The sequence below is a fragment of the Saccopteryx bilineata genome, chromosome 1, assembly GCF_036850765.1.
Source record: "Saccopteryx bilineata isolate mSacBil1 chromosome 1, mSacBil1_pri_phased_curated, whole genome shotgun sequence".
In the NCBI taxonomy this organism is placed as follows: domain Eukaryota; kingdom Metazoa; phylum Chordata; class Mammalia; order Chiroptera; family Emballonuridae; genus Saccopteryx; species Saccopteryx bilineata.
In genome coordinates, this window is record NC_089490.1 from 308167017 (window position 1) to 308192977 (window position 25961).

General features: G+C 45.2%; 1 protein-coding gene across 5 annotated transcripts in view; it reads left to right on the forward strand.

Annotated features, from left to right (window-relative positions):
• The window catches only part of POU2F3 (POU class 2 homeobox 3), an 88072-nt gene that overhangs the window by 4069 nt on the left and 58042 nt on the right, over positions 1–25961 (forward strand). For 3 of the 5 annotated variants that reach the window (XM_066253644.1, XM_066253642.1, XM_066253645.1), the window contains exon 2: positions 2417–2485. In XM_066253644.1, coding sequence (XP_066109741.1) covers positions 2417–2485 — 69 coding nt within the window. Of the gene's footprint in view, positions 1–1586; positions 1803–2416; positions 2486–25961 lie in introns of those variants that run through there. The other 2 variants (XM_066253643.1, XM_066253646.1) reach the window with 1 other exon arrangement.

A 25961-nucleotide genomic window follows, 5' to 3' on the forward strand; every position in this document is an offset into this window, starting at 1 on the left:
TCCTGTCCTCATGAGCATTTTTTTTTTCTATGAAGTCAGAATTTGGAGAATGCCAATGGTTCCCCAGGTAAAGGACAAATTATAATAGTGCAGAGGCAGAAAATAAAGCTGTTGTACTAGAAGAAGGGGACTAACATCAAAACACAAGTATCTGTTTAGTTAATGTGGTTATCACAAGCTATGTTGTGCCAAGCAGTTTTCTTTACTTTTATTTTTTTAATTAAAAATTTTTGATTGATTTTTAGAGAGAAAGAGGAAAGGGGAGTCACTAGTTTGTTGTTCCACTTATTTATGCATTCATTGGTGGTTCATGCATGTGCCCTGACCAGAGATCGAACCCACAACCTTGGTGTGTCAGGATGACATTTCAATCAACTGAGCATTGGCCAGGGTTCAGGCAATTTTTATTCACTATTTTATTTGCTTATCACAATAAGTGAGAAGTAGTTTCATTTTCTTTTCTTTTTTAGTTGAGAAAACTGAGGTTCAAATATGTAGCCAGAGTCCCCCAGCTAGTTAGCAATGGCACTGGAATTAAACCCAGGCATGTCTGCCACCAAAACCCATGCTCTGATTTTCAGACACTATTAAAGCAGATGTTAAAATCACCAAAGGGCGAACTGTCCCCTTCCACATCTTTCTAGCAGTTGCTGCTGAAGAACCCCTATGGGAAAGTGGGAGCGGAGCACGGCGGGGTTAGCCCCTGCCCAGCTCCAGGTATAGTGCTTACAGATGGGATGAAGCAAAGGCCATTTTCCATTGGCATGAAGGTGAGCCATCACAGAAGACCTCCGCAGATGTGTTGAGGGGGCACACTAGTTAGTCTGCATATTCATGCATGATAGACTATCCAGAAATGTTCAAACTGCAACAAGAAGGACTTAAGACTCAAGAAACGCCCTCCTAAATGCAGTACACTGGGAGAGGTGGCAAAGTGTGGTTACAGGATCTCCCCTGAGGTCTGTGACCATGCAGGACAGTGGGGAGGGCGGTGGAGGGCTGAGGATGGCTGTACGGAGCTCCAAGTAAAATTTACCTGGAGTTGTCACTTTGGCAGGTCTCAAAAACATCACTCAACCCACAGTGGCACCCCAGGTTGCTTACTTCCTCCTCTGCTTCTGGGGTATTCTAAGGGCTGGAGAACCTCTGGACTCCCCATTTCTGTCTTGCTTGGCAGGGAAGTCACCCCTCCTACCCTGTAGTCACTACATCCCCAGTGGCTACAATTTAAATCTCTGTTGGAGCCATACACATTATCCCCCCCCCAATAATAAGTAGGTTTCTCCCCACTTTCCCTGGTGCTGAGGTCCACCCTTTTGCCTCATCCTGATCATCTCCAGACCTCTGGGTGGCCAACTGCCTGATTATCTCATGCAAATTAAGTCTACCTGCTTAACTGGGATTGGCTGGTAAGCCGGTTATGCAAATTGGATCACCAAGACTATCTGGTTCAAAAGAGTTAAATTGCTGCCCAGGAGAAGAGGGTGGGGGTGAGGGTCAACATGATTTGTATAAAATATTCTTGTCCTTAAGGTTTCAGTATTTGGGTGGTTTGATGAGGAGAGTAGTTGAAAGAGTGAGTTAGTTCAAATTGCTTCTTCTCTCTTCTGACTCTGGAAGAGACTTAGAGGCCTCTTAGTGGTGGGTAAATCTTTAGTTTGTTGAAATGAAGCAAGGCACAGAGACCAAGCCCACAGCACTTTGGGGCTGAGATGGGCCCCTTGCGTAGGTCTCTTTCTGCAGGGCTCTGAGCCACCTGCCATCCCTTCTTCACTGAGTATGTTGGACGTCTAGGAGAGAAGGTAAGGGTCCCCAAAGAACAGAAACTCCTAGGAGAATCACAGAGAAGCTAGGGTTTGATGCCTATAGAGTGGGCCGCTGACCTCTGAGAACCAGAGAGCTGAGGCAGAAGTGGAGAAGAAACGTGAGCAGGTGAAGCCTTGGTTCAAGCGTTCTCTTACCTTCCAGAGTAGAGTTATTCTGGGGGAAGGAGGAAAGACAGATATTTCTTATGCTACTTTAAAAAGTAAAATAAATCCCCCAAATCCAAAAGGAAGTGAGGATTAAGACTGGAAAGCATTCTTCCCCACCCCCAATATACCCCTCTCCTTGTTAAAGTTTTACCAACTGAGCCTGGTGACAGAAGGAAATGGCAGTGAAAAGTGCAAAGAGTGAGAGACCTGCAGTTCATGGGAGGAAGGGGGAAAGGAAGGCACGGGATGGGGCAAGCATGAGAGGAGGGGACATGTGCCTAGAGCTTATGAATATTCTAGTTGTTGTCTGTTCAGGAATCAGGAAGCTGAAATCTGACTGTTGTTGTAATTACACATTCACCTTTGCTATTTAGTTAAACCCCATATGTCATAACAAGAAAAATTGTTACCTGTTATTAAACTCAGTTGTGTTTTCCCTGCAGATATCAAGATGAGTGGGGATGTAGCGGATTCCACAGATGCATGCAGTTCTCTCAGCCAGGTGGAGACAGGTAAGGGTTGTCTCTTCTGGGAAATGGGACAGAAAAAGCTGGTGAGAAGGAGTTGTTGGAAATCTTCAAACAATGTGGTATCTCTTCTCGTTTGCTTTTTTAGCCAATCAGACCCAAATGTAGGGTCCTATGAATCCCTGGAGACCTGGGATATGACCCTGGAGCCTTTGAACAATACATATCGGTCTCGAGTGGAACGAAACCTTTGGAACTAGGTAGAAATGGGCCATATCCTTAAAAACAAAACAAGAAAATTTAGGGAGGAGATTCACTTCTTGATGAGTCATTCCAACAACCCTAAAAGCAGCAGGTTGTGTTCCCAGCTGCTACTGACTGACAAAAGTCAGCACCTGTCTTTATAGATGGGGACTAGAACCTTCTAACACCTGGTTTTTCAATAGTCCTATTCAAGGAGCTAACCAAAGACACCCATGTGCAAGTGTTTCTCTTACAAATTATGTGCATGTGGGTGGTAAACAGACTCAGAGGGGAAGGGTTGGTGTCTGTAGATGACTTTGCTTTGTGAAGAAGAAAAAGGGGATAGGGAAGAATTGAGAAGAAAGTTTCATACCTATCTACTTTTAACTCCATAGTCCAACCCTTGCTTTGAAAGCTCTATATAATTAAAAATAACTTAAAGAAAGATGAGTATAAATTGTAACACACCAAATAACTTTAATAGCATCCCAATAATACCTCAGTTAGTCTTTTATCTGGATCATTGGTGGAGACAATAGACAGTAGAAGTGGAAAAGAATCGATGTCCCCCAGAGCTAACATCTTTTTTTCCAGGTCTAGTTCCATTCTTGAAGCACAAGACTTGGGATGAGGAACAAAATAATTGAGGTCTTGGGGAGTAGGGCTTCTGCAGGATACATTTACCATAACCTTTCTGCCCCCAATTTCAGATTGAAACAGTGTCTATTTGCACAGGTAGAGCCATAGGCTCCCTACTTAGCTTTATGTATAAGGACAGCTGAACTAAGGGAATGGGAGCCAGTTGTACCCATTTTGCAATTGTTTTATTAGCTGAGTATATTTTCCTGAGGTTCTGTGGAGTGGGACACCTATTCTTCCTGGCTGAGAAGAAAACTCTCTCCAACATCAAGAACTAGAGCAAGGCTTAAAAATCAGTCCAGCAGGAGACTGATATACATAGTCTCACCTCTGATACTCTGTTCTAGAGAAAAATCAGAGTCCAGAAGCCAGGATTCAGGAGAAGTTGGGTCACCCTTTCCTGGCTGGAGCTCACTTTCTTCACCTGGACTAGCTATATTTCCCCAAGTACATGGGGACACAGCTAAGAAAGTATCCATGTGGGAAGAAGACCACACTCAGCAGGCTGGCTCTCATGCTCAGTTATTAGTTACGTGACCAAGTCAGGTTAACCGTGTTGGGGATTAGAAGGAGCTACACAGGATCCCGAAAGGTAAACCAAGAGAGGGAGAGGGTTCAGATCCTGGGTTAAGATTGGGAAGGTTAAGGTTTTATTGACAATCTGAGCAAGTTCTGGTCTCCTATCTGGGAGCATGGGAGCTATGTACAGACTAGGTTGAAGGAGAAAGAACCCAAGCATAAACTGGGACTTTTGGAATCTGACTGTCATCCTAGGGTTACTGCCAATTCAATATGTGACTTTAGACCAGCTGCTTTGTCTCCTTGGGAGGCAGGAACAGATGACCTTTGAAGAATGCAGTTAGAATCGAACAGACCTGGGGTAAAAATCACAGCTCTGCTGCTTACTGGTTGTGTGATCTGATAAGTTAATATAGCCCTGTCTCTTCTGTAAAGAGGGACAATTAATGAAGTTAATATAGCCCTGTCTCTTCTGTAAAGGGGAACAATTAATGCATGTCTTTGAGAGTGGGCTGGGAGCTGAGATTATGTTTAAAGGCCTTAGCGCAGTGCTTGGCACATGGCAGCTTTGATCATCACTACCTCTGATGGCACCACTAGGATTCTGTGATTCTGTCATATACTGCTAGTGCTTTGGGGCTGCAGGTAGCTGGGGTGCCCTTCTCCCCTTCATTCAGGCCAGTGGGCCAGCTCCAGAGATTGGTTCTTTTCCTTTCGTCATTCAGTAAAGAATTCTGTATGGCTCCTTGACTCCAGGGAGATCGTGAAGTCCATGCTGTCTGGAACTTTTCCATCCCTACTCTTTCACTTGCAGGGGCTCAGCTCAGTGGCTGGTAGCATCCATACTCAGGTGATAATCAAATTACTGCATGTTTTTAAGGGCAAGAAAAAAAGAGGTAGCCAATTAAAGTAACCAAACTTCCTGGAAAGTCATTCTGACTCATTTTTTACAGAGGAGAGCTTATTATGAGTCACAATGGTTATCAACTTGGTTTAATGACTTTCTTTGGATTTTTAAAAGGCAGATTCCTCTTCCCAGCAGTGCATGAATTAAGGGATGGTTTGTGTCTGGGTTTAAAGGAACTATAAACAAAGGTGACATAAAAAGCCCCAGCTCCCTGAGAGCACCCTCTATATTATGTGAAATCCCCAAAAGGCACAAGTTGGGGGGGCTGGGAAAAGGAGGTGATTTTTCCCATCCACACTGGCCCAGACTGCAAACGAGAGCATTCTCCGGGTTGGTAGAGACCTGGCAGGTCTTTCCCTTCCTTTCTGCCTATCTGAAGTCAAGGCATGGTTGAGGGGAAACTGCTCAAGGCCGCAGAGTATGAGCACTAAGAACCAGAGGAGGCGCTCAATCCCAGTTCAGAGGACGAGAGCAAAGCTGTTTCTAGATTTCTGTACCATCAGCTTTTCTCGCATTTCTTTTACTTCCCTGCCTGTTGTTACTTTTACTTCGTTTTGGAGGCTGACAGCATTCTTTTGTTAATTGAGTGGTTGATAAGGATATACCCAACACACATTTCAAAAGCCCCCAGCTGTGTAACTGACAACCCTCAAACACCCATCCAGCTAACCCCATGACTTTAGGCCTCACGATTCCAGCATAGCCTCAAACTCATCAGGGAGGGACAATCTGGGAGGCTCGGGAGAAAGAAGGGATGGGATGGTCACATTCATGGAGCCCCCTCCCCATACCCAGCACATGTACACGTGCCCAAAACTGTACATACAATCATCTCATTTCTCATTTTTACAATTCCTTTTTTTATGAATGAGGAATTGTGGCTCACACAGCTTTTAACCAGAAGTTAAACTCAGGCCTGTTTAACTCTAGGTTCTGCAGTAACTCCCTGCAGACTTCTAAGCAGGTGTTTCCCCACCTGGACCCTTATTTTCTCCTCATAAAGGAGGAGTTAGAGGTGGATACTCTCTAAGGGCTGAATTTTAAATGATGTGTACACGGTTTCACTTTTCCAAACTCGCTCCCATCAGTTTCCATATTCTGCATTTGCATGTTGGCTTTCTCAGTGCTGAACTCTCTCCTCCTTGTCCTCCTCAGACCCTCACATTCCCTGCTGTCCAGCTTTCCTCTCAGCATTCTGTCCCCTGACACCTCCAGCTGCCTTTTGTCCTCTTCTCTGACCTGGCTGGTGAACCCCTAACCAACATCTGCAGAGCACACTTGGGTCAGACCTTGGGCTCAGAAAGATGAATGAGCAGTTGTGTCCTCAGGGGCCTTTCTCCTAGTGCAGGAATTCCACGGCGGGGTAAGAGCAGTGCCAGCTCCTGTCTGGAAAAGCACACCCAAATGCAGTGCATTTGGCCTTCACATACACTCCATTTGGGTCGATGTTGCACCCCACTTTGCAGGTGAGGGAGTTGAGGAAATGAGAAATAAAGTTAGGTGATTTCCCCAAGATCCCATACCTAGCATATCACAAAACTAAACTTGGTTTAATTTAAACTTTCTATTCAAAGACGGTGGTGGGAAGACTGGGGACAAACAAGGGGAACCAGAGACAGAGTACACAGAGAGTGGCAGCAGCAGGGGAGATAACAAGATTATGGATGGTGGCTTTGGCAAAGGAATTAGAGGAGAGCCATGCCCCTGGAAGGTGGGCTGGTCTAGTCCAAGGGGCAAACCCCTGTCTGAGGTCAGAACATGCTTGTTGGGGGAGAGAAGAAAGGGCTGCGTCACCTCTCACTCCCTTCTTTGGAAGCTAAGAATCCAATCACTGAGAGACCGTTCTCCTTCCCTTCTCTTATTCTGAACCACCCTCACCAGCGTACCAACCCCTGCCCCACCCTTGCCACCCCATTTGACAGCAGGAGTAGGGTGGGGTTGCAAACCCAGATGACAGTGGAGGAGATGCCTTGGCATCCTTGTCCAACTCAGAGACCTGGGAAGGAAGGACCCTGGGGAGCACTCAGAGGAAGAAAAGAAGAGCTAGAGATGAGGGGCAGTGGGGTTGTCAGGTGTCCTTTCCTGCTGCCCTTCCTCTTCAGGGCTTCCACTGTCCTCTCTGTGCAATGGAATGACTACCACCTGCCCACCATATAGAAGGACCACCAAGGTGAGTTAGCTGTTCGGGGAACCTCTGCAGAATGTCTCCCCACTTAACCCTGGGACTTTCAACATGGTTTGAAGACAAAATGGACATAGTTCTGTAGGGGAACCCAGAAGGTTAGTGATTCTCATAAGGTCCTAGAGAAAAAAATGACTATCTGACCCAAGACAAGAAATTCCTTCTCGGTCAGTGCATTACAGGGGCCACCCATCTCCCCCTGTACTGAGTCCCCAAGAAAACAAGCTGAGGAGAAAGAAACCGTATCTCATCATGACCCAGTGGTGATGATCCAGGCAGAAACAGGTAGAGGACTTTAGTGATTTTTCAATCTAAATACTTATTAAATAAAACTAGTCTTCAGGGACAGAGAAGACAGGCGAAATCTAGGAAGTACTTGGGTGAGGGGAGAGTTGGAGGGAAGTGCATAAGAATCTTCTATTGACAGCCCTTTCTAATAGGCATGGTGTGTACACACATACACCCTCTGGTTTGTGATTAAAGGACATAGTGGGTATGAAAGTATTTTATAGCCTGACCAGTGGTGGTGCAGTAGATAGAGTGTTGACCTGGGACTCTGAGGACTCGGATTCAAAACCCCGAGGTTGCCAGCTTGACACAGGTTCATTCGGCTTGAGGGTGGGGTCACCAGCCTGAGCATGGGGTCTCTGGCTTGAGTGTGAGATCATACACATGACCCATGGTCACTGGCTTGAGCCCAAAGGCCACTGTCTTGAAGCCTAAGATCACTGGCTTGAGCAAGGGGTCACTGGCTCAGCTAGAGCCCTCCAGTCAAGACACATATGGGAAACAGTCAATGAACAACTAAAGTGATGCAACTACAAGTTGATGCTTCTCATCTCTTTCTTCCGATCTGTTTGTCTGTCTGTCTCTATCTATGTCTCTCGCAAAAAAAAAAAAAAATGTGAAAGTACTTTATAAAGAGTACACCACATTACAAATACAATCTATCATTAGGTTGATAATACTGGAAACATTCAGGAGATAAAACAAGTTCTGTCCCTGAATGATATGCCACAAACCTGCTTGTTCCTTGGGCTCGAGTTTCCTCCTCGTGGTGTGGGGAGAAGAGTGCTGCAGGTGTAGAATGAAGGGTAGGTGAGGCGAGCCCTAGAGCTGCAGCCTGCCGACTGGGCCTGTGCCCAGGTCTGGTCCTGCTCCATCCCTCATTGTCTGGAATAGGAAAGTGAAGCCACACCCCTCCAAACATAACTAATATGAATTCCTGAGGCTGTAAGAATTCTGAGAGAACATCTTGTCCACACCTCTCTCTTTCTCTAGGGACATTTTCTTCTTTCTTTTTCTTTTAATTTTTTTTCCTTGATTTTTAGAGAGAGGAAGAGAGAGAATAAGAAAAGCACAGGAACATCAATCTGTTCCTGTATGTGCCCTGACTGGGATTGAACCAGCAACCTCTGTATTTTAGGATGGTGCTCTAACCAACTGAGCTATCCAGCCAGGGCGGGATATTTCAAGACCATCCCTGGAAAATGAAAAAACCTACTGTTCTGAGAGATTTTTTCCCCCATATCTATCCTCCATTCTTAAGAAAGGCTAACCTCCCAATTTTTCTTGGCCACCTATTTTTTTTGTGACAGAGACAGAGAGAGATAGAGAGATAAATAGGGACAGACAGACTGGAAGGGAGAAAGATGAGAAGCATCAATTCTTCATTGCGGCACCTTAGTTGTTTGTTGATTGCTTTCTCATATGTGCCTTGGCTGGAGGGCTACAGCAGAGTGAGTGACCCCTTGCTAAAGCTAGTGACCTTGGGCTCAAGCTGGTGAGCCTTGCTCAAACTGGGTAAGCCGGCAACCCAGTCCGACGCTCTATCTACTGTGCCACTGCCTGGTCAGGCTTCGCAATCTATTCTTTTTTTTTTTACAGGGACAGAGAGAGAGTCAGAGAGAGGGATAGACAGGGACAGACAGAGAAGAACAGAGAGATGAGAAGCATCAATCATTAGTTTCTCATTGTGCATTGCAACACCTTAGTTCTTCATTGATTGCTTTCTCATATGTGCCTTGACCGCGGGCCTTCAGAAGACTGAGTGACCCCTTGCTCGAGCCAGTGACCTTAGGTCCAAGTTGGTGAGCTTTTTTGCTCAAACCAGATGAGCCCGTGCTCAAGCTGGCGACCTCGGGGTCTCGAACCTGGATCCTTCCGCATACCAGTCCAACACTCTATCCACTGTGCCACCTCCTGGTCAGGCGGCAACCTATTCTTGTAGGATATAATTCTCACTCCTGGAAGTCCTTCTTACCTCTCACCAAAGACCCTCATGCTGCAGCATAAGCCCACTGCCTCAGGCTTAAGCCTCCTCAAACCAGAGTGGCTTCTACCCGACCTGTTCCAATTTCAGCTGCAGGGAGATGAGAAGGCCTCACTGAACACCCAGGCTTTCTACTGTGCTCTGTGTGCTGCAGATCTCAGGAGAGCAGCCACTGGTGTCAGGAATCCCCTCACTTCCTCGAGCACTCAGAGGAAATAAAACTTAGCAAATAAAACAGCTACAACAATCATTCACACCTGTACCACACCTGACAACTCATAAAAACTTTACTCTTTTGTTCATAGATTCCCAAACCCAAGACCACAGGGTAGACAAGGCAGGACCATGATGCTCAGATGAGCTGTGGATGGCTGGGCCAGTCCTGACTTGTACCAGTTCCTCTTCTTTTTGGAGATCTCTCAAAGGAAATGCCCCTCCCACCACTCACTGATGCCGTGTCTTTAGCCCCCAGAGGAACATGGACCTCCTTTCTCTTCAGCCTCAGAGGGAGTACACTAAAGCAGGGGTAGTCAACCTTTTTATATCTAACACCCACTTTTGTATCTCTGTTAGTAGTAAAATTTTCTAACCACCCACCGGTTCCACAGTAATGGTGATTTATAAAGTAGGGAAGTAACTTTACTTTATAAAATTTATAAAGCAGAGTTACAGCAAGTTAAAGCATATAATAATAATTACTTACCAAGTACTTTATGTCAGATTTTCGCTGTTTGGCAGAATAAATCTTTATAAAACAACTTACTATAGTTAAATCTATCTTTTCATTTATACTTTGGTTGCTCTGCTACCGCCCACCATGAAAGCTGGAACACCCACTAATGGGCGGTAGGGACCAGGTTGACCACCACTGCTCTAAAGGAACCTACTGGGAGGCACCCGTGTGCTGCCTTTTACCAACTTGAGCGGCACTTAGTTTCATCAGTGGCCATTCCTTAGAGCACTGCTTCTCAAAAAATCTAGGGTACAGGACCAATTGTTTTGCTTCCAGTCCATCGTAGACCAGTACTTGGTCCGACTGTATAGGACTGGTACACAGCTTGCATCCACCACATGCATTCAACAGGACCCACACTGGTCTACACCTGCATCAACAGGAAGAGCCCACTAATCAAATGCTTGGGGAGCTCTTAACATGTCTGAATTCTTACTCCCCATGTTTGTTCAAATCTGGGCTCAGGCACTGATGAGCCGTCCACAGACCCACAGACCAGCCCAGAATGTTGGAGCACACTGTGGTGCTCTGCCTTAGAGGGCCTTGCTGTGTGTATCAGAATAGCCCTTTCCTTTGGTCTTCCGTGAGCAATGGGTACATCTGACCCTAGGTACATCTCATGATCTTCTTAAAGTTCCTCCTACTCTCACTGGGCACTGGGGGGTGGTTAGGGGGATCCAGCAGGAGAGGCGGCTCCCTGGATACCCTTTGTTGGCAGGTGCAGGGTGACAGCTCCCACCCACAGGCTGAGAGACCGGGTAGTGAGCTGCATCCAGCAACATGAGTGACAGCAGCCTCCTGGGCCTCAGCCCTTCACCAAGGCACCAAAATCATAGTACCCCTTCTCCCCCGCTGGACTAAATGCTCACATGTGATCTCTGGGGTCCACCCTCCTCCTCAAGACACAGTTAGGGCAATGAACACCTGGAGTGGAGAAGTGCCGAATAAGTAGAAAAAGGATTTCAAGTGAAATGCGCAACAGAATTAGAGGAAGTCTTAGAGTCTTGAGGGGCAGTCCAAATCCAGGCAACTGAAATGGACTTATATGTTTTTTCCCGCCTCATCCTGCAGATGCACAGACAGGCAGACACACCTACGACTCACATTCACAAAATCTCCACCTCAAAACCCTCAGAGAAGGCTTGGGGCTGTACCCACTGGAGGTCTTGCTTTCTGGTCCGTTGCTCTTTCAAAGGCGAGCTTGGGTCCCTGAGGAGGTTGGGAAGCTAGTGAAGGTGAGAGCAGGGAGACGGAAGTGGGAGTCCAGCCAGCATTTGGTGGTGGATCTCTTTCGTTTCAGTCCCTTCACTGGACAAGGGCTTTGCCTAGGGTGACTCACCATTAGGAAGAATTGCTAAGGAGAGAAGCAGTTCAGCTTCCCTCTATCCCAGCTCCCCAGCTTTAGGGTTGGGAGGAGGGGTCAAGTATCAGCTTAGAGTCCTTCAAAGGGAAGCTGGATGAGGTCATCACAGCTGAGGCTGCTTCCCCAATAACTGGAGCTGAGGGTCAAAGAATGAAGAGTTCCTCAAAGGCTGAATCTCACTTCTAGGGACTTCAGCCACTGACACTTCTCCAGGAACTTTCACGGACTGGTGCTCAGTGGGGGTGGAGGCGCACCTGGGGTAACAGCAGGACCTTGGGGGACTCAGAGAGGGCAGGCCTTCGTACCAAGCCAGGGTTAGGGAAAATGAGCTGTAGGCATCTCCCAAAAAGCACCCATGATAGACTCAAAAATATTGTAGTAAGTGTTAATTTGCATAGCATTTTACATACAGGTTTCATGCTGTGCTTTTTACCTCCTGCCACTGGCACCACCAAAGACCTCTGGGTCCCCTTCTCCTGCCCCCATGGTGAGGGCATTGCTGTGTGTCCTCCAGACTGCAGAGCTTCCCTGCCACTGCCTCGCCCTTCGCCCATCCTTGGCCTTATTTGGGTGTGCCTGATCCAGGTTTGCCAGAAAGGTGCAGGCAGGTGGCCTGGTCGATCTGGGCCCAGCTGGGCACTGTGATTAGGAGCACCCCACTTTCCTGCTGTCGGTTGCCACGAGGCCTCCCCGGCAAGGGGATTCTCCCTCCCCCACTCCGCCCCTTTCTATGCCAGCTCGAGCTGGGAGCCAGGGAGCCCAGAGAGTTGCTGAAAAGAGAGGAAACTCGGTGGTTGCTATGCTGATAGGGGTCTGGTCATCTGATTTGCATAGGGAGGTGATTTCCATACTTCAAGGTAAATTTCCATATTCCTGCCTCAAAGCCTGTTGAGGCAGAGAGGGGAAGAAGGGAGAGGTCATTTGAAATTCAAATGAGGGTGTTTAAGGTTTTTTTATGGAGGGAAGCCTGAACAAAAGGGGTTAAGCTGGCTCGTTCCCACCCGTCTCTGAAGGCCCTGGCGAGCTGCTGGTGGTGGCTAGGCTAGGTGTTAGGGGCAATTGGCTGGGTCTCTGTCCCCTATGCCTCTGCACTTAGTTTACCTCCCCGTGTTCTGGGATGCTTGAGGTCATGAGGACCACTGAGTGAGTTCTAGTTCTAGGCTTAGGCCTCCCTCCTTCTGGTGACTGTGAAATTGGTGAGACAGTATGTACTCTCTCCTGTCTGGCTGAGGAGGTGTGAGGCAGGTGGATTCTGAATTCATCTCTACCACTAATATGTGCCCTTAGACAAGTCAACTTCCCATCTCTGGGCCTGAATGTGTGCATTGGATGAAGAATCTGAACTTGAGGGTCTCTAGGATCACTTCTGTCTCTAAGAGGCTGTGATCTCTGTAGTTCTGGAAAATCTCTGACCTTCAGCACACACCAGTTATTATCCGTAAGACACTTTGAATGATGTGAATTGCTGCACTCCTCAGTTCCTCTAATGTGCTGGGAAACACACCCATGCTCCTCAGCTTACCAAGGTGCAGTCACTAAAACCACTGACTTTGGAGCTAGAGTCTGTATTTCGATCCCAGCTTCTCTATTTACTAGTTACACGACCTTGGAATACTTACAGCCTTGCTGTTCCGTTTCCTAGCTGTAACCCGGGGGTAATCACAGTACCTATCTCCTAGGGTTGCTGTGAGGGTTAAAGGAGTCAACATTTGTAAAGCACTTAGAACAGGGCCTGCCACAGAGTCATGCTATTTGCTAGTCTTAGTATCAGAAGGGCAGAGTGTCCACATGGTGGGGCAGTGACCCAGCAGCTCATGCAGGGAAACTCAAATCGCAATATGGGCTGTCCCCTGTGTAGATCTGCCTGTGATTCATTCATTCTTGACCGACACACTGTCAGATTCACTAGTATTTGAGAGCAGTAAGCATGCTTCAGCTAAGGCTCCAGGAATAGCTATCAAAGTTTAGTGGTCACTCCACCAAGAGCCTACCCACATGGAGGTGTCGCCTTCACCCTGTACGGGCTCCTGGTGTCCATCCTGACTTAAGTTTGTCTTCACTTCTCTGGGAATAGGGAAGCAGCAGGAAGTAGGGGAGGGGGCTGATGGAACAACCCCCTCCTCCCAGGACCCAGTGCTGAGATGGGACAGACTCAAGGAAACTAGACGGTATTTGTAGTTCTGGAAAATCTCAAGTTCCTTTTTTACCCTTGAGTTTCTGTAGCAACTCCATATGAAGTTTATTTGGAGATAGCATGGTATAATGTGGACAGCCTTAGCTGGTGAGTAGACAAGGGTTTCAGTTTATACTTGGTGATTTACTAATCAGTAACCTTGGGCAAGTTGGTTAGCCCCTTTGAGGCTCGTTTCCTCATCCGTATAATGAGGTTAATAAGAGCACCTACTCAGAGGGTAGTTGTGAGTATTACATGCTGTCATGTTTATAAAATATTTACAACAGAGCTTGGTGCCTAGTAAATGCTCAATAAATGTCAGCTATTAATTAGTTCTTATCATTTGAAAACTGTTTTGCTGCCAAAATGTTTTAAAATTCTCTGATCTAGTCCTAGTCTCCTACTTTATGAGGGAAGAGACTGAGGTCAGAGAAGGGAGATGACTTCCCCAAGGTCACAGTGGGGGTTTGAAACCCATGTTTCTGTAGGAGCCCTTTCCCTACCCCAGAGGCGAGTCCTCCATCCTGTTTTGTTTTGTTTTGTTTTGTTTTTTTGTTTTTTGGTTTTTGTTTTTTGTTTTTGGGGTGTTTTTTTTTTGTATTTTTCTGAAGCTGGAAACGGGGAGAGACAGTCAGACAGACTCCCGCATGCGCCCGACCGGGATCCACCCAGCACACCCACCAGGGGCGACGCTCTGCCCACCAGGGGGTGAGGCTCTGCCCCTCCGGGGCGTCGCTCTGCTGCGACCAGAGCCACTCTAGCGCCTAGGGCAGAGGCCAAGGAGCCATCCCCAGCGCCCGGGCCATCTTTGCTCCAATGGAGCCTCGGCTGCGGGAGGGGAAGAGAGACAGAGAGGAAGGAGGGGGGGTGGAGAAGCAAATGGGCGCTTCTCCTATGTGCCCTGGCCAGGAATCGAACCCGGGTCCCCCGCACGCCAGGCCGACGCTCTACCACTGAGCCAACCGGCCAGGGCCTGTTTTGTTTTGTTTTGTTAGAGCTCCCCTTTTTGCCACCACCAGTCCCTCAGAAGTGGCTCCTCCAGCCCCAGGAACACAGGCCCTTGAGAGTAGAGGAAGATGTGACCCTGGAAGGATTATACCACTTGAGAGAAAGGACATGGTGTCTAGACTCAGTGTGACATCTCTGACAAAACAGGAGTCCTGGAATTCCAGCCCTGTAGACATCAGAGGTGGGGTAAGGATCATGGAAAGCACACTGAGGAGGTGAGAGTTCACTGCAGAGCAAAGGAGTAAACCCCGTGCATGTCATCACCACCAGTGTGTGTTGGCACACACGCTGTGCTGGGAGCTGGGGCATTAAGATCTGAGTTCCCTCTTTCCAGCTCTGGAGCTATAACCCAGCCTCAGTTTCCTTATCTGTAAACAAGTCATAAGGAGTGAATGAAAAGAGAATATAGCTTGACAGCTTTCGGAAGTGTGAGTTGCTCTACATGTGTGAGATAACATCTCCCACCTAAGCTTTCTAACTACACATGTGTCCCTCTGAGCTGCACAGAGAACATCTGTGTCCCTGCATGAGAGCTAGCACCTGACTGCGTGCCCCTCCAGTAGCTCCCCCCCCCATCTTCTCTCCCACCCCTTCCTGGCTTCACTCCACCCCGGGAAGAGGATGAGGATACAAGCACTTGCTCTTTTCCTGACCTTGAACCCCTTGAACCCTTTTCCCTCTCAAAGCTGGCTGAGCAGTAGAGGGTGCTAGTCTGAAGTTGACCATTAAAGGGCCCTGTGGGCTGTTTTGAAGAGATTCAAGTCTAGATGTGGCGCTGTAGAGATTTGTTCCTGCTTTACTGTTTGTTGTTTGTGTGACCTTTAGTGCCTCACTTTTCTGTGGAATGTACTTTCCTCACCTATAAATGGCATGTGTAATGCCAGGAATCTCTGGTGCCCCCAGTACGAAAGCGTTCTGATAGGAAAATAGCAGCTGGGATGATTCTCTGAGACGTGCATATAGGGTGCGACCACAACCCTGGATTCCTTTAACAGAGCTCTTCCTCTGAAGGTAGATTTTTGTTGGTTTTCCAGGATCAGCGTATTTTGAGTTGAGACCTGGGTGGGAAACTGGCTCCTCTGGCCCCAGGGATCTCGCCCACTGACCTCTTTTTCTGGAACCTGCCGTGACTGCCCAGGATGCATCTTTGACTTCACCCCTGACCACAGTGAAGCATCCTGGGCAGTCATGGTGGTGACTGCAGCATCACTGTGTATCCAAGCCGGAGTGAAGGGGCATTGCGGGAGAGCCCTGAGGGTTCCATCTGTAGTTTAGAATAAGGAAAGAAGATTGCATTTCCTTAAAATTTAGAAGAGCTTGGTGAAGAGCTTTTCACTGATCAAAGTTTGACATGACTAACTGCAGAGGGAGGCTGGGAGGATGCTGGGTTTCTCTTGGTAAAGGGGTGTCACGGAGCTCCTTCTGTCCTCAGTGGCATGGCCCCACACTCCCCATGTCGGTGGGAAGGTGCTGTAGAGCAGGGCCTGGGGGCTCCATCTCATGTATACATGTGGGAAAAAGCACCAGTATGCTCACATAGGCCATGTTTTAAGGAAGCCCTGAGGTTACTCATGTTTACTCTCCTTTAAATCATGCAACTCCTCAAATCCACCACTTTCCAAGGCAGGGGGAACCTGAGAGATTATCTTGCCCTGGGAGAGTAAATGGTTTTCTTCAGGAAAGCTAATCCTGATCATCAGTGGTTCAGTAAGCACTGAGTTTAGGGAAAGGACGAGTGGGGAACCATTAATGATGTCTTCCTGGGTACGGCTTGCCTGCATGCTGTATTTTTGCTGTTGTCATCTATCCCCTTAGAAGTAAAGTAACTCGACCAAGACACTCAGCTAGTGGAGAACTGAAACTCAGGTCTCCCACAGTCCATGACAGGTCTTCCTGTGTCCTATTCTTTATGTGGTTTCAGGGGTCGTCCTCAGATTCCTCCTGGGTTCCTCACTCCTATGAAGAAGATGGCATGCAGACAGAAACATTTTTATTTTAAAATTTAAGGTAAATTGAAGGCTAAGCCACTTGCCCAAAGTCCAGTGTAAAACAGTCTTTGAAATAACCTTCAAGATCAGTTTAACTTGTATTATCTGTATAGAACTCTAGCCATTTGGCAATGCTTCTCAGTTCCTAGGAGGACTCTTAAGTAACAGAAAAGGTAGTCCTGGTATGTGTGTGGGGTCCTGGAAAAACTGTTTTGACTAGTTTAAGTGACTGCCCTGGGAAGTCTCTTGGTTTGCTCAGTGGCTGACTGCCCAGGAGTGTTTTCAAGGCACTGATGACTTTAATAATTGCTCTCCGAAGAAGTGCCAGAAAGTTGCCAAGTGGTCATAAAATATCACTGGAAGTCTTACTGGGTTATACTGGGAGCAGAGCCTGTGAGAGAACAGTTGTGAAGTGGGAGAGGTGCAGCCTCATGCCGAACACTCGCATTGTTTACCAAGCAGAAGTGAAAAATCCTGCTCGAACAGTTCTTCATTCTTGTGCTTCCACCTCCCTCACCCAGAGAATTACTCCCCAGGCAAACTCACATCCCAGAGCTGCCAAAGCTATGCAAATCAGCAGGGCCTTCAAGGTTGCACGCTCAGAGGTGGAAAGCAGAGAGAGGGCTGGCGCCAGGAGGGCTCCTACCATCCACTTTCAGACAGGGGTTCTGTCCAGGCAGCTCAGCACTGCTGACCCGGTGCCCACCAGATGGCACGGGAGGAGAGGCAGAAGTAGAAGTAGCTCTTAATGCCCAGGCATCCTCACAGACCTAGCCTTACCCTTTCTCTCATCAGGACTCTGCTGGGTATTATGGCCATCCTGGCCAAACGAGACTCTGTCTAGAATCCTGGGGCTCTCCACTAATTCACTGTGTCTTATACCCTCTTTTGATCACATAATATCATTTGCTGTGGATGGGGATGTGGACTTTATATTTAACCCATCTCCCTCTACGTCAGCGGTTCTCAACCTGTGGGTCGCGACCCCGGCGGGGGTCGAACGACCAAAACACAGGGGTCGCCTAAAGCCATCGGAAAATACATATTTAGACCCCCGCCGGGGTCGTGACCCACAGGTTGAGAACCGCTGCTCTACGTGAAGCCCTAGCCTCTTACCTTGTGGGATGCTCTTATAGATGAACACAGGTCTGGGTATCGTGTGGGGCCAGGGAGATGTTGCAGTTGGGGGATCTAAGTTGGGGCTTTGATGGAGTCCTCAGATGCTAACAATGGTTTCATGCTAAAGTAGGAAGAATATAACACATTGGGGTTGGAAGCATGGGTTTTGTCTCCCCCTGATGATCGTTCCAATACACGCCCATACTTTAAAAAGCTCTGTTACTTTGTACATTTCACTTAACCTTGTTGAGACTCAGTTTCTTCACCTATAAAATGGGATGAATAATAATGCCTCATCTTCTCAAAGACAGGGAACTGACCCTGATGATCTCCTGAAGTCCCTCCTAGCCCCATGAGCCAGGGTTTCATCATGTTGGCTCTCCTCCTGTTTTCTTGCTGGGATCTCATGGCCCAGACATTCCCAGGGGAGCATGAGAATCAAGGAGGCCTGGAGAAACCCCAGCTGGCAGCTCTTCCAACTTGGTGCACATCTTACCCATTTACCCTACCAAGACCTCCAAACTGAGGGTTCTGAAGGTTCCTTTGTGAGCCCGTTCTCCCTTACCTCTCCTCACTGTGTCCTTATCTTTGTGTGCAGAACAAACAGAACAGAGGAAAAGAGTAAAGAGAGTTTTTTGGTCCTTCCTGTACAGTGACCAGCTTCTGGGAGGGGAAGAAGAAGTCTTAGTACATTTCAGTCATTTGCATTGAACCCATAAAGCTTCAGAGATAGAAGGAATTTCAGAGGTTACCCGAGATCCCCCTTTTGATGCTATCAAATGGCCCCTTAACTTACAAAACACTTCTGCAACATCTCTGAAATAAGCAGCCTTTGCTCAAATATTTCTAGCAATGGAGACTCTGTCGATGTGAAACTACAGATTTCACTACTGGACAATTTCACTTGTTAAAAAAATTATTCGTTATATTGAGATAGAACCTACTTCTCAGTAGCTTCTACCATTGGCTCTTGCTCTGATCATTGGAGCTGCAGGCTAAGCCGGCTTTGTTTCCATGCCAATATTTGGGGAAGAAGGAAAAGTCCACTGGCATTTATTTAAGCACTTACTATGTACCAGACACTGTGCCAAGAGCTTTCAAATATTTCCTCATTGACTTGTTTTTTAAACCTTTTATTTTTAAAACCTTCAGACATACAGAAAAGAGAGAAAACAGTTTAACAAAGAATAATTTAATAATATATAACATTTTGCCATATTTGCTCCATTTTAAAAAATATTCTATTCTTAACTTTTTATTGTAGACATTTTCTTTTTTGTGTGTGACAGAGACAGAGAGAGAGAGAGAGACAGATACAGACACAGACAGACAGGGAGAGAGCTGAGAAGCATCCGTTCTTTGTTGTGGCTCCCTAGTCTCCTTAGTTGTTCATTGATTGCTTTCTCATATGTGCCTTGACCGGAGAGCTACAGCAGAGCAAGTGACCCCTTGCTCAAGCCAGCGATCTTGGACTCAAGCCAACAACCATAGGCATCAAGCAGTGACCTTTGGGCTCAAGCTGGTGACATCGGGGTTTCCAACCTGAGTCCTCTGCTTCCCAATCCGATGCTCTATTTACTGCGCAACCACCTAGTCAGCATGTAGACATTTTCAAGCACACACAAAGTAGAGGCAAAAACAATGAACCTCCATATATTCATTGCTTGCTCTTCACAACTATCAAATTTCTGCCGTTCTTGTTGCTGGGATATTTTCTTAAAGATTATGGACATTATAACATTTCGATTCTAAATATGGCAGTATACATCTAAAACATAAAGGCATTTTCCTTCTTTAATCACTATACCAAATCACACTTAAAAAGAAGAATCTCTCATTTAATTCTCATAGTAATCCTAAGAAGAAGGTTTTATCTGAAGGCATGTGTTCTCTTCTCTAGGTTAAATATCCTTTCTTTATCTGGTGTTATAACTGGATTCTTTACCACCTTGGCCCTCATGCTCTTTGTTCAGTTTATTGGGGTCCCTTTTAAAAAATGGTGACCTTAACTAGGAATGATGCTGGCAGGTAGAGATTGTTAATGACCTGCATATCTGCTAATGGCATAAGACAGCATTAGCTTCTTAAGCACCCATGCGCAGCACATTTTGGGACAATACTGAACTTCAGTCAGTAACAATAAATATTCTTTTTGTTATTGTTTTTGTTTTTCTCACATGAGATACTATAACACCACCTCTCCCCTATTTTTATTTACCCTGAAGGTGAGAAGGATAACTGCAGTGCGTTTATTTCCAAACAATATCTGTGAATGAAGCGGAAATGAGAATTATTATTTTTTTGCTTTTGTTTTTCTTTGGAGTTGGGAGGTATATTAGATTTGGAGATTTAGCCTCTTTAAAAATGTAAAATATAGCACATAAGTATTTTAATGGTCAAGTATCTTAAACTATACACAGTTGAATTTTTAATCATCATATGCATCAGCTGTGATTATTTCTATTGTTCCAGTTTGAGGCTGGTTGTCATTTTGGTAAAGAAACTATTTAGCTTCACACTGTGGCAGATCATCTTTTTTTTCTAGCTTTATTGAGGCGTAATTGACAAATAAAATCATAAGATGTATACATAATGGTGATTTGATATATGTATACAATGTGAAAAGATTCCTACCATCTAGTTAATTATCTCATCCATCACCTGACATATTTATCTCTATATTTTTGTGTGCATGAAAACATTTAAGTTCTCCTCTCTTAGCAAAATTGTTATCAACTACAGTCACGATGTTTACATTAGATCCTCAGACTTTATTCATGTTATAGCTGGAAGTTAGCAGCCTTTTACCAACCTCTCCCTATTTACACCCCTAATCCCCAGCCCCTGGCAACCACTTTTCTACTCTGTTTCTGAGTTTGAAGGTTTTCTGTTTGTTTGTTTTTAAGATTCTACATATAAGTGATACTATGCATGCAGGCAGTATTGTCTTTTTCTGTGTGCCTTATTTCACTTGATGGCATTATGCCCTCTAGGTCCATCATGCTGTTGCACATAGCAGAATTTCCTTCTTTCTCATGACTGAATAATATTTTATATCCATTTTTCTGAGGATGGACACTTAGATTGTGTCCATATTTTGGTTGTTGTGAATAATGCTGCAATGAATGTGGAAATGCAGCTACCTCTGATATCCTATTTTCATTTTCTTTGGTTATATGCACTGAAGTAGGATTGCCAGATCATATTTAGTACAAATAGTCTTAGAGTTACAGTATACCTTTGTGTAATTTGACTACTTCAGTTTACTACTCAGTATAAATTCAAACAATTCCCTAATTAAAAGAAAAATCTTCAGTTTACTTTTTTTCTTTTTAACTTTTATTGGAGGTATAAAAAAAATACATACACATAAAATACAATTTAAACAAATCATAAAATTTAAACGTGAGATTTGCCATTCTAACAATATCTAAGTATATAGTTCACCCTCCCTATTTTATTTATACAATTCATTTTTTTAATGTAAATACATTTAATTCCTATTATATTTTGTCTTGTTGGTTTTGGCTTTCGATTAGAATGTACCAAAATATTTTCAAATCCTGATTCCATTATCCAGTTTTCTGTATTAATCTTACTTTCTGTTTTGAATCACTCCCAAATTTACTCATCATCTATTCTGTTTATTTGCCTAAGCCTAAGCCATTGATTAGAGTCTAATACTCAGTTTTATCTGTGCTGCACACTGACTGCGGTGCATTAATTGGGAAAGCTGTGTGAGTATAGGAGTTTAGAAATCCAGGTTTTGATCCTGATTCAGGTTCTCTAAAGCTGTGTGACCTTGGCAAGGTGTTTCCCCTCCGAGGCTGAACTTCAGTGTTTTTCCAACTCTAAAGATAATGTTCCTCCCCCTATCTGTGTGTGCTCTGTTTCCTTTTTTCTGCAAGCGGCCACCAACTTCCGAAGAGGGTGCCAGGACTTGAAAATAGAATGTGTTCAGGTTTCTGCAAATGTCACCTGAGATTTCTTAGCTCTCAGTAGAAGATTTGTTTTGTTGTTATTTAAAGAGAGGCAGGGAGAGGGTGAGACGGAGAGACAGGAACATCAAGCTGTTCCTGTATGTGCCCTGACCCGGGCTCAAACTGACAACTGCACTTTGGGATGATGTTCTAACCAACCAAGCTATCCAGCCAGGGCTTAATTTTTTTATTGATTGATTGATTTTTAGAGAGACAGAGAAAGGAAGGCGGGGGGGGGGGGGACCATTCATTTGTTGTTCCACTTAGTCGTGCATTCATCGGTTGCTTCCTGTATGTGCACTGACCAGGGATCGAACCTGCAATTTTGTCATTTTGGGACAGTGTGCTAACTGACTGAACTAACTGGCCTGCCCCGCCCTTCTTTTGAGATTTTATTTATTGATTTTATAGGGGATGGGGCGAAGCAAGAAGTATCAACTCATAGTTGCTTCACTCTAGCTGTTCATTGATTACTTGTCATTTGTGCCTTGACTGGGTAAGCCCAGGGTTTCAAACTGGTGACTTCAGCATTCCAGATCGACGCTCTATCCACTGTGGCACCACATGCCAGGCAAGATTTGTTTTTGTAGTAGTTTCTTAGAAATTTGGTTCAAATAGTCATTCAGCACTTTTAAGCATTCAAGGTACAAAGATACATAAGATATAATAATCCATATACAATAAGATATAATAAGATCTCTAGAATCTCACACTTTCTTGAGGGAAACAGACACTCTAAAAATTGTGATACATGCTATAAGAAATATACATAAGAGATATGGAAACACAGAGGAGGAAGTCCCTATTTTTGTTTTGGATAAGCTGTATAGAGGACATGACATTCATGTTGTGTTTGGAGGATGATTGTGTATTTTCTAGGGAAGAAAGGACATTCCAATCAGAGGGAATAAAATGTGCAAAGCCCCTAACATAAGACCTAGCTCAATGTCTTTGAGAAATAGCCCAGGATGTCGGGAGCCCAGCTCCACAATTGGATACTGCTTCCCAGCTTACAAAGCATGGTCACCAGCTTTGTCTCCCTTGAGTTTTACCATGTTCCTGGGAAGGGCTGGACTGGAAAATATGATCATATTTGCCATTGAGAAACCTGAGGCTCCAGAACTTCCTGTTCTGACCATGCAGCTTGGGAGAGGGGGAGCCAAGGCTTGAACCCCAGTCCTTTGTCTTTAAGTCCAGAATTCCTTCCAAGTATATCCTGCTGCTCCTCCAGGTAGCATCTTAAAGGGGCAGAAAAGACGTTTCTGGTGAGTGTGAACCAGTATTTCACACAATATGATCTTTGTATTCCTTCTTTTCTCTGGGAAAGAGGAGCACCTTCCTCCCTATTTCAAAGATGAATAAATTGAGTCTGGAGATGACTTTCCAGTCACCTCTCGATCTAAACCATTAAGGCAGCAGCAGAAACCCAGTGAGCTAGATCTGGGCATGAAGTTCCTAGGGAGCACCTCGCAGGCCTTTCTGTAGACTGGGTGGGGAGAGATGCCACGTGGAACAAGTCCAGTGGACCATGAGAAAAGAGCAGGAACAAGCTCAGCAGTAAAATAGGAGTCAAGGTGGTTCCCTATTAATCAAATCTGGAGAAGAATCGACAGTATCATCATATATTAACTAATGCCTCTATTTGATGACATCACCAAGTCTTGACCTAGACCCCCAAATGCTCTGAGCTCCTTCTCACAGGCTGTGGACCATGAGAAAAGCCATGTCTCTGAAGAATACTCTTATTTTCTTAGCAGTGGACTCAGAATCAGAATGGGAATCACTTTGTGGAGCTGAGCCCCCACTAAATGCCCAGTGCTGAGCTCTGAGCCACTCTGCTTTCCTGGAGTGTCATGGAGTCAGTATGCTGTGAGGTCTTGGTTGGCCCAGGCATCTCCAGTCCAACCATTTAGTTAGCCCAGGATTTAAGAAAAATTAGGCAGAGATACCAATGTAGGTAAAAATGAATTTTATGAGAAAGAGGAAACTCTATCATCAGGTTCCAGGGACATCAGGTACATCCTCCTGATGAGAAACCTCTTGAGAAAGGCAAAAGAAAAAAAAAAGTTCTACACTTCAGAAAAATACAAAAAATAAAAAGTTCTAGGCAAGAGAAATTGCTAATTTTGTTGGCTGGTGAATTTTAAAATTAATCTCTGAATTCTGCTTGCTCAATTTTTTTCTTTCATTTTGTAGGTCTCACAAACATGATAAGGCATTCCCAGAAATCAAAAGCAAAGACTTTCCCTAATAGCCCACAAACATGGTGACCCCCTTCAAGTCAAACTGTTTCGGCCCTGCGGTGTTTCTCTCACTTCTTAGGCATTGTCCACTTGTATGCTGTTACCTCTTTCTGGAAGCACCTTCTCCTCTGGCCTGCCAGACACCATTCTTACCTGGTCTCCCTCCTGCTCTATGCCCACTCTTTCTCAGTCTCTTTTGCTGGCTTCATATCATCATCCCAACCTTAACCCTTTTTTTTTCCACATTTGGATTCAGTGCCTTTGTAACCTCGCTGAGTCCTCTGGCTTTTTATAAGCTAGCATAAGCTGTATATATACCACCAATAAGCTGAACTACCCAATTTCTATTTCTGACCTGACACCTCTCCTGATTTCAAACTCATTTTCCTGCTTCTCCTGGGCTTCATAATTGGCATTATTCATTAAAAAATGTAGCTTTTGATTTTCTACCACCAGCTTACTTCTCCTCAGTCACTCCCATCTCAGGGAATGGCACCACCACTCACTCCAGTGAGAAAGCCCAACCTCTATGAATCGTTCTTGACTCCTCTTCTTCCCTTGCACATACCTCCCATCCATTACTAGTCCTGCCAACTACCAATTCAAAACATATTTTAAATCTAGGCCCTTCTCAGTACCTTCTCGTCTACTTTCTATCCCATCCACTACCCTCTCTCACCTGAGCCACTGTCAGAGCCTCACAGGTGGTCTCCTTACTACTCTCTTACCCACTATAGTGAGTAGAGCGCTGCAGGTTTCAACACTTGTCAGATCATGTTACTCCTCTGCTCCAAATGCTCCATCACTTCCCACTGTCCTTGGCATGAAAGCTGAAATCTTTCCCATGACAGGTCTGTCAGATCCAAGCGAGTCATCTTGTCCCTGGCTACCCCCATCCACTTCTCTCTGGTCATACTGGCTTCATTACTGCTCCTCAGCTTACAAGCCTGTTCTTGCCTCAGGTCCCAATTCCTCTTCTGCAGTGATCTTCCCCAAACCCCCAAATGGTTGGGTCCTCACTTCATTCAGTGTAAATGTCACTTCTCAGACCACCCTACTTATGAATAATCTCTGACACACTCTTTCCTTGACTGTGTATTATTGTTCTCTCACTAACTCTAAATGAAATTATATTATATATTTTTTTCTTATTCCTTTTATGTCTCCTCAACTAGAAAAGAAGCTCCATGAGGTTAGAAATGTCTGTCTTTCTTGTTCAATATTATATTCCCAGCCTGACCAGTGGTGGCACAGTGGATAGAGCATTGACCTGGGACGCTGAGGACCCAGATTTGAAACCCCAAGGTCACTGGCTTGAGTGCAAGATCATAGACATGATCCCAACATTGCTGGCTTGAGCTCAACGTCACAGGGTTGAGCCAGGGATCACTGGCTTGGCTGGAGCCCACCCCCCCAAAAAAGGCCCATATGAGAGGCAATCAATGAACGACTAAAGTGAAGAAACTAAGACTTGATGCTTCTCATTTTTCTCCTTTCTTGTCTGTCTGTCTCTCTCTCTCTCACTCTCTCTCTCTCTTGCTAAATATCTATATCTATCTATCTATCTATATATATATATGGTCCCAGTGACAAGAACAGTGCCTGGAATATAGAGTAGCTTAATATGATATATACTTGTGGAATGAATAAATTTATTCTTTTTTTTAAAATAAATTTTTATTAATGTTAATGGGATGACATTAATAAATCAGGGTACATATATTCAAAGAAAACATGTCCAGGTTATCTTGTCATTAAATTATGTTGCATACCCCTCGCCCAGAGACAGATTGTCCTCCGTCACCCTCTATCTAGTTTTCTCTGTGCCCCTCCCCCTCCCCCTAACTCTCCCTCCCTCCCTCCTGCGTCCTCCCTCCCCCCACCCCTGGTAACCACCACACTCTTGTCCATGTCTCTTAGTCTCGTTTTTATGTTCCACCAATGTATGGAATCATGTAGTTCTTGTTTTTTTCTGATTTACTTATTTCACTCCGTATAAATAAATTTATTCTTTTGTCAAATTTAAAATTACTCCGTACAAGGCCACCTTTAAAATGTCATGAAAAGATTTTTTAAAGGTAAAAGCAATTTCATCTTTAAGTCTGCTCTTCTCAGGACAACTATTTTTAGTCTGTGGGCCCTTCCCATCCTT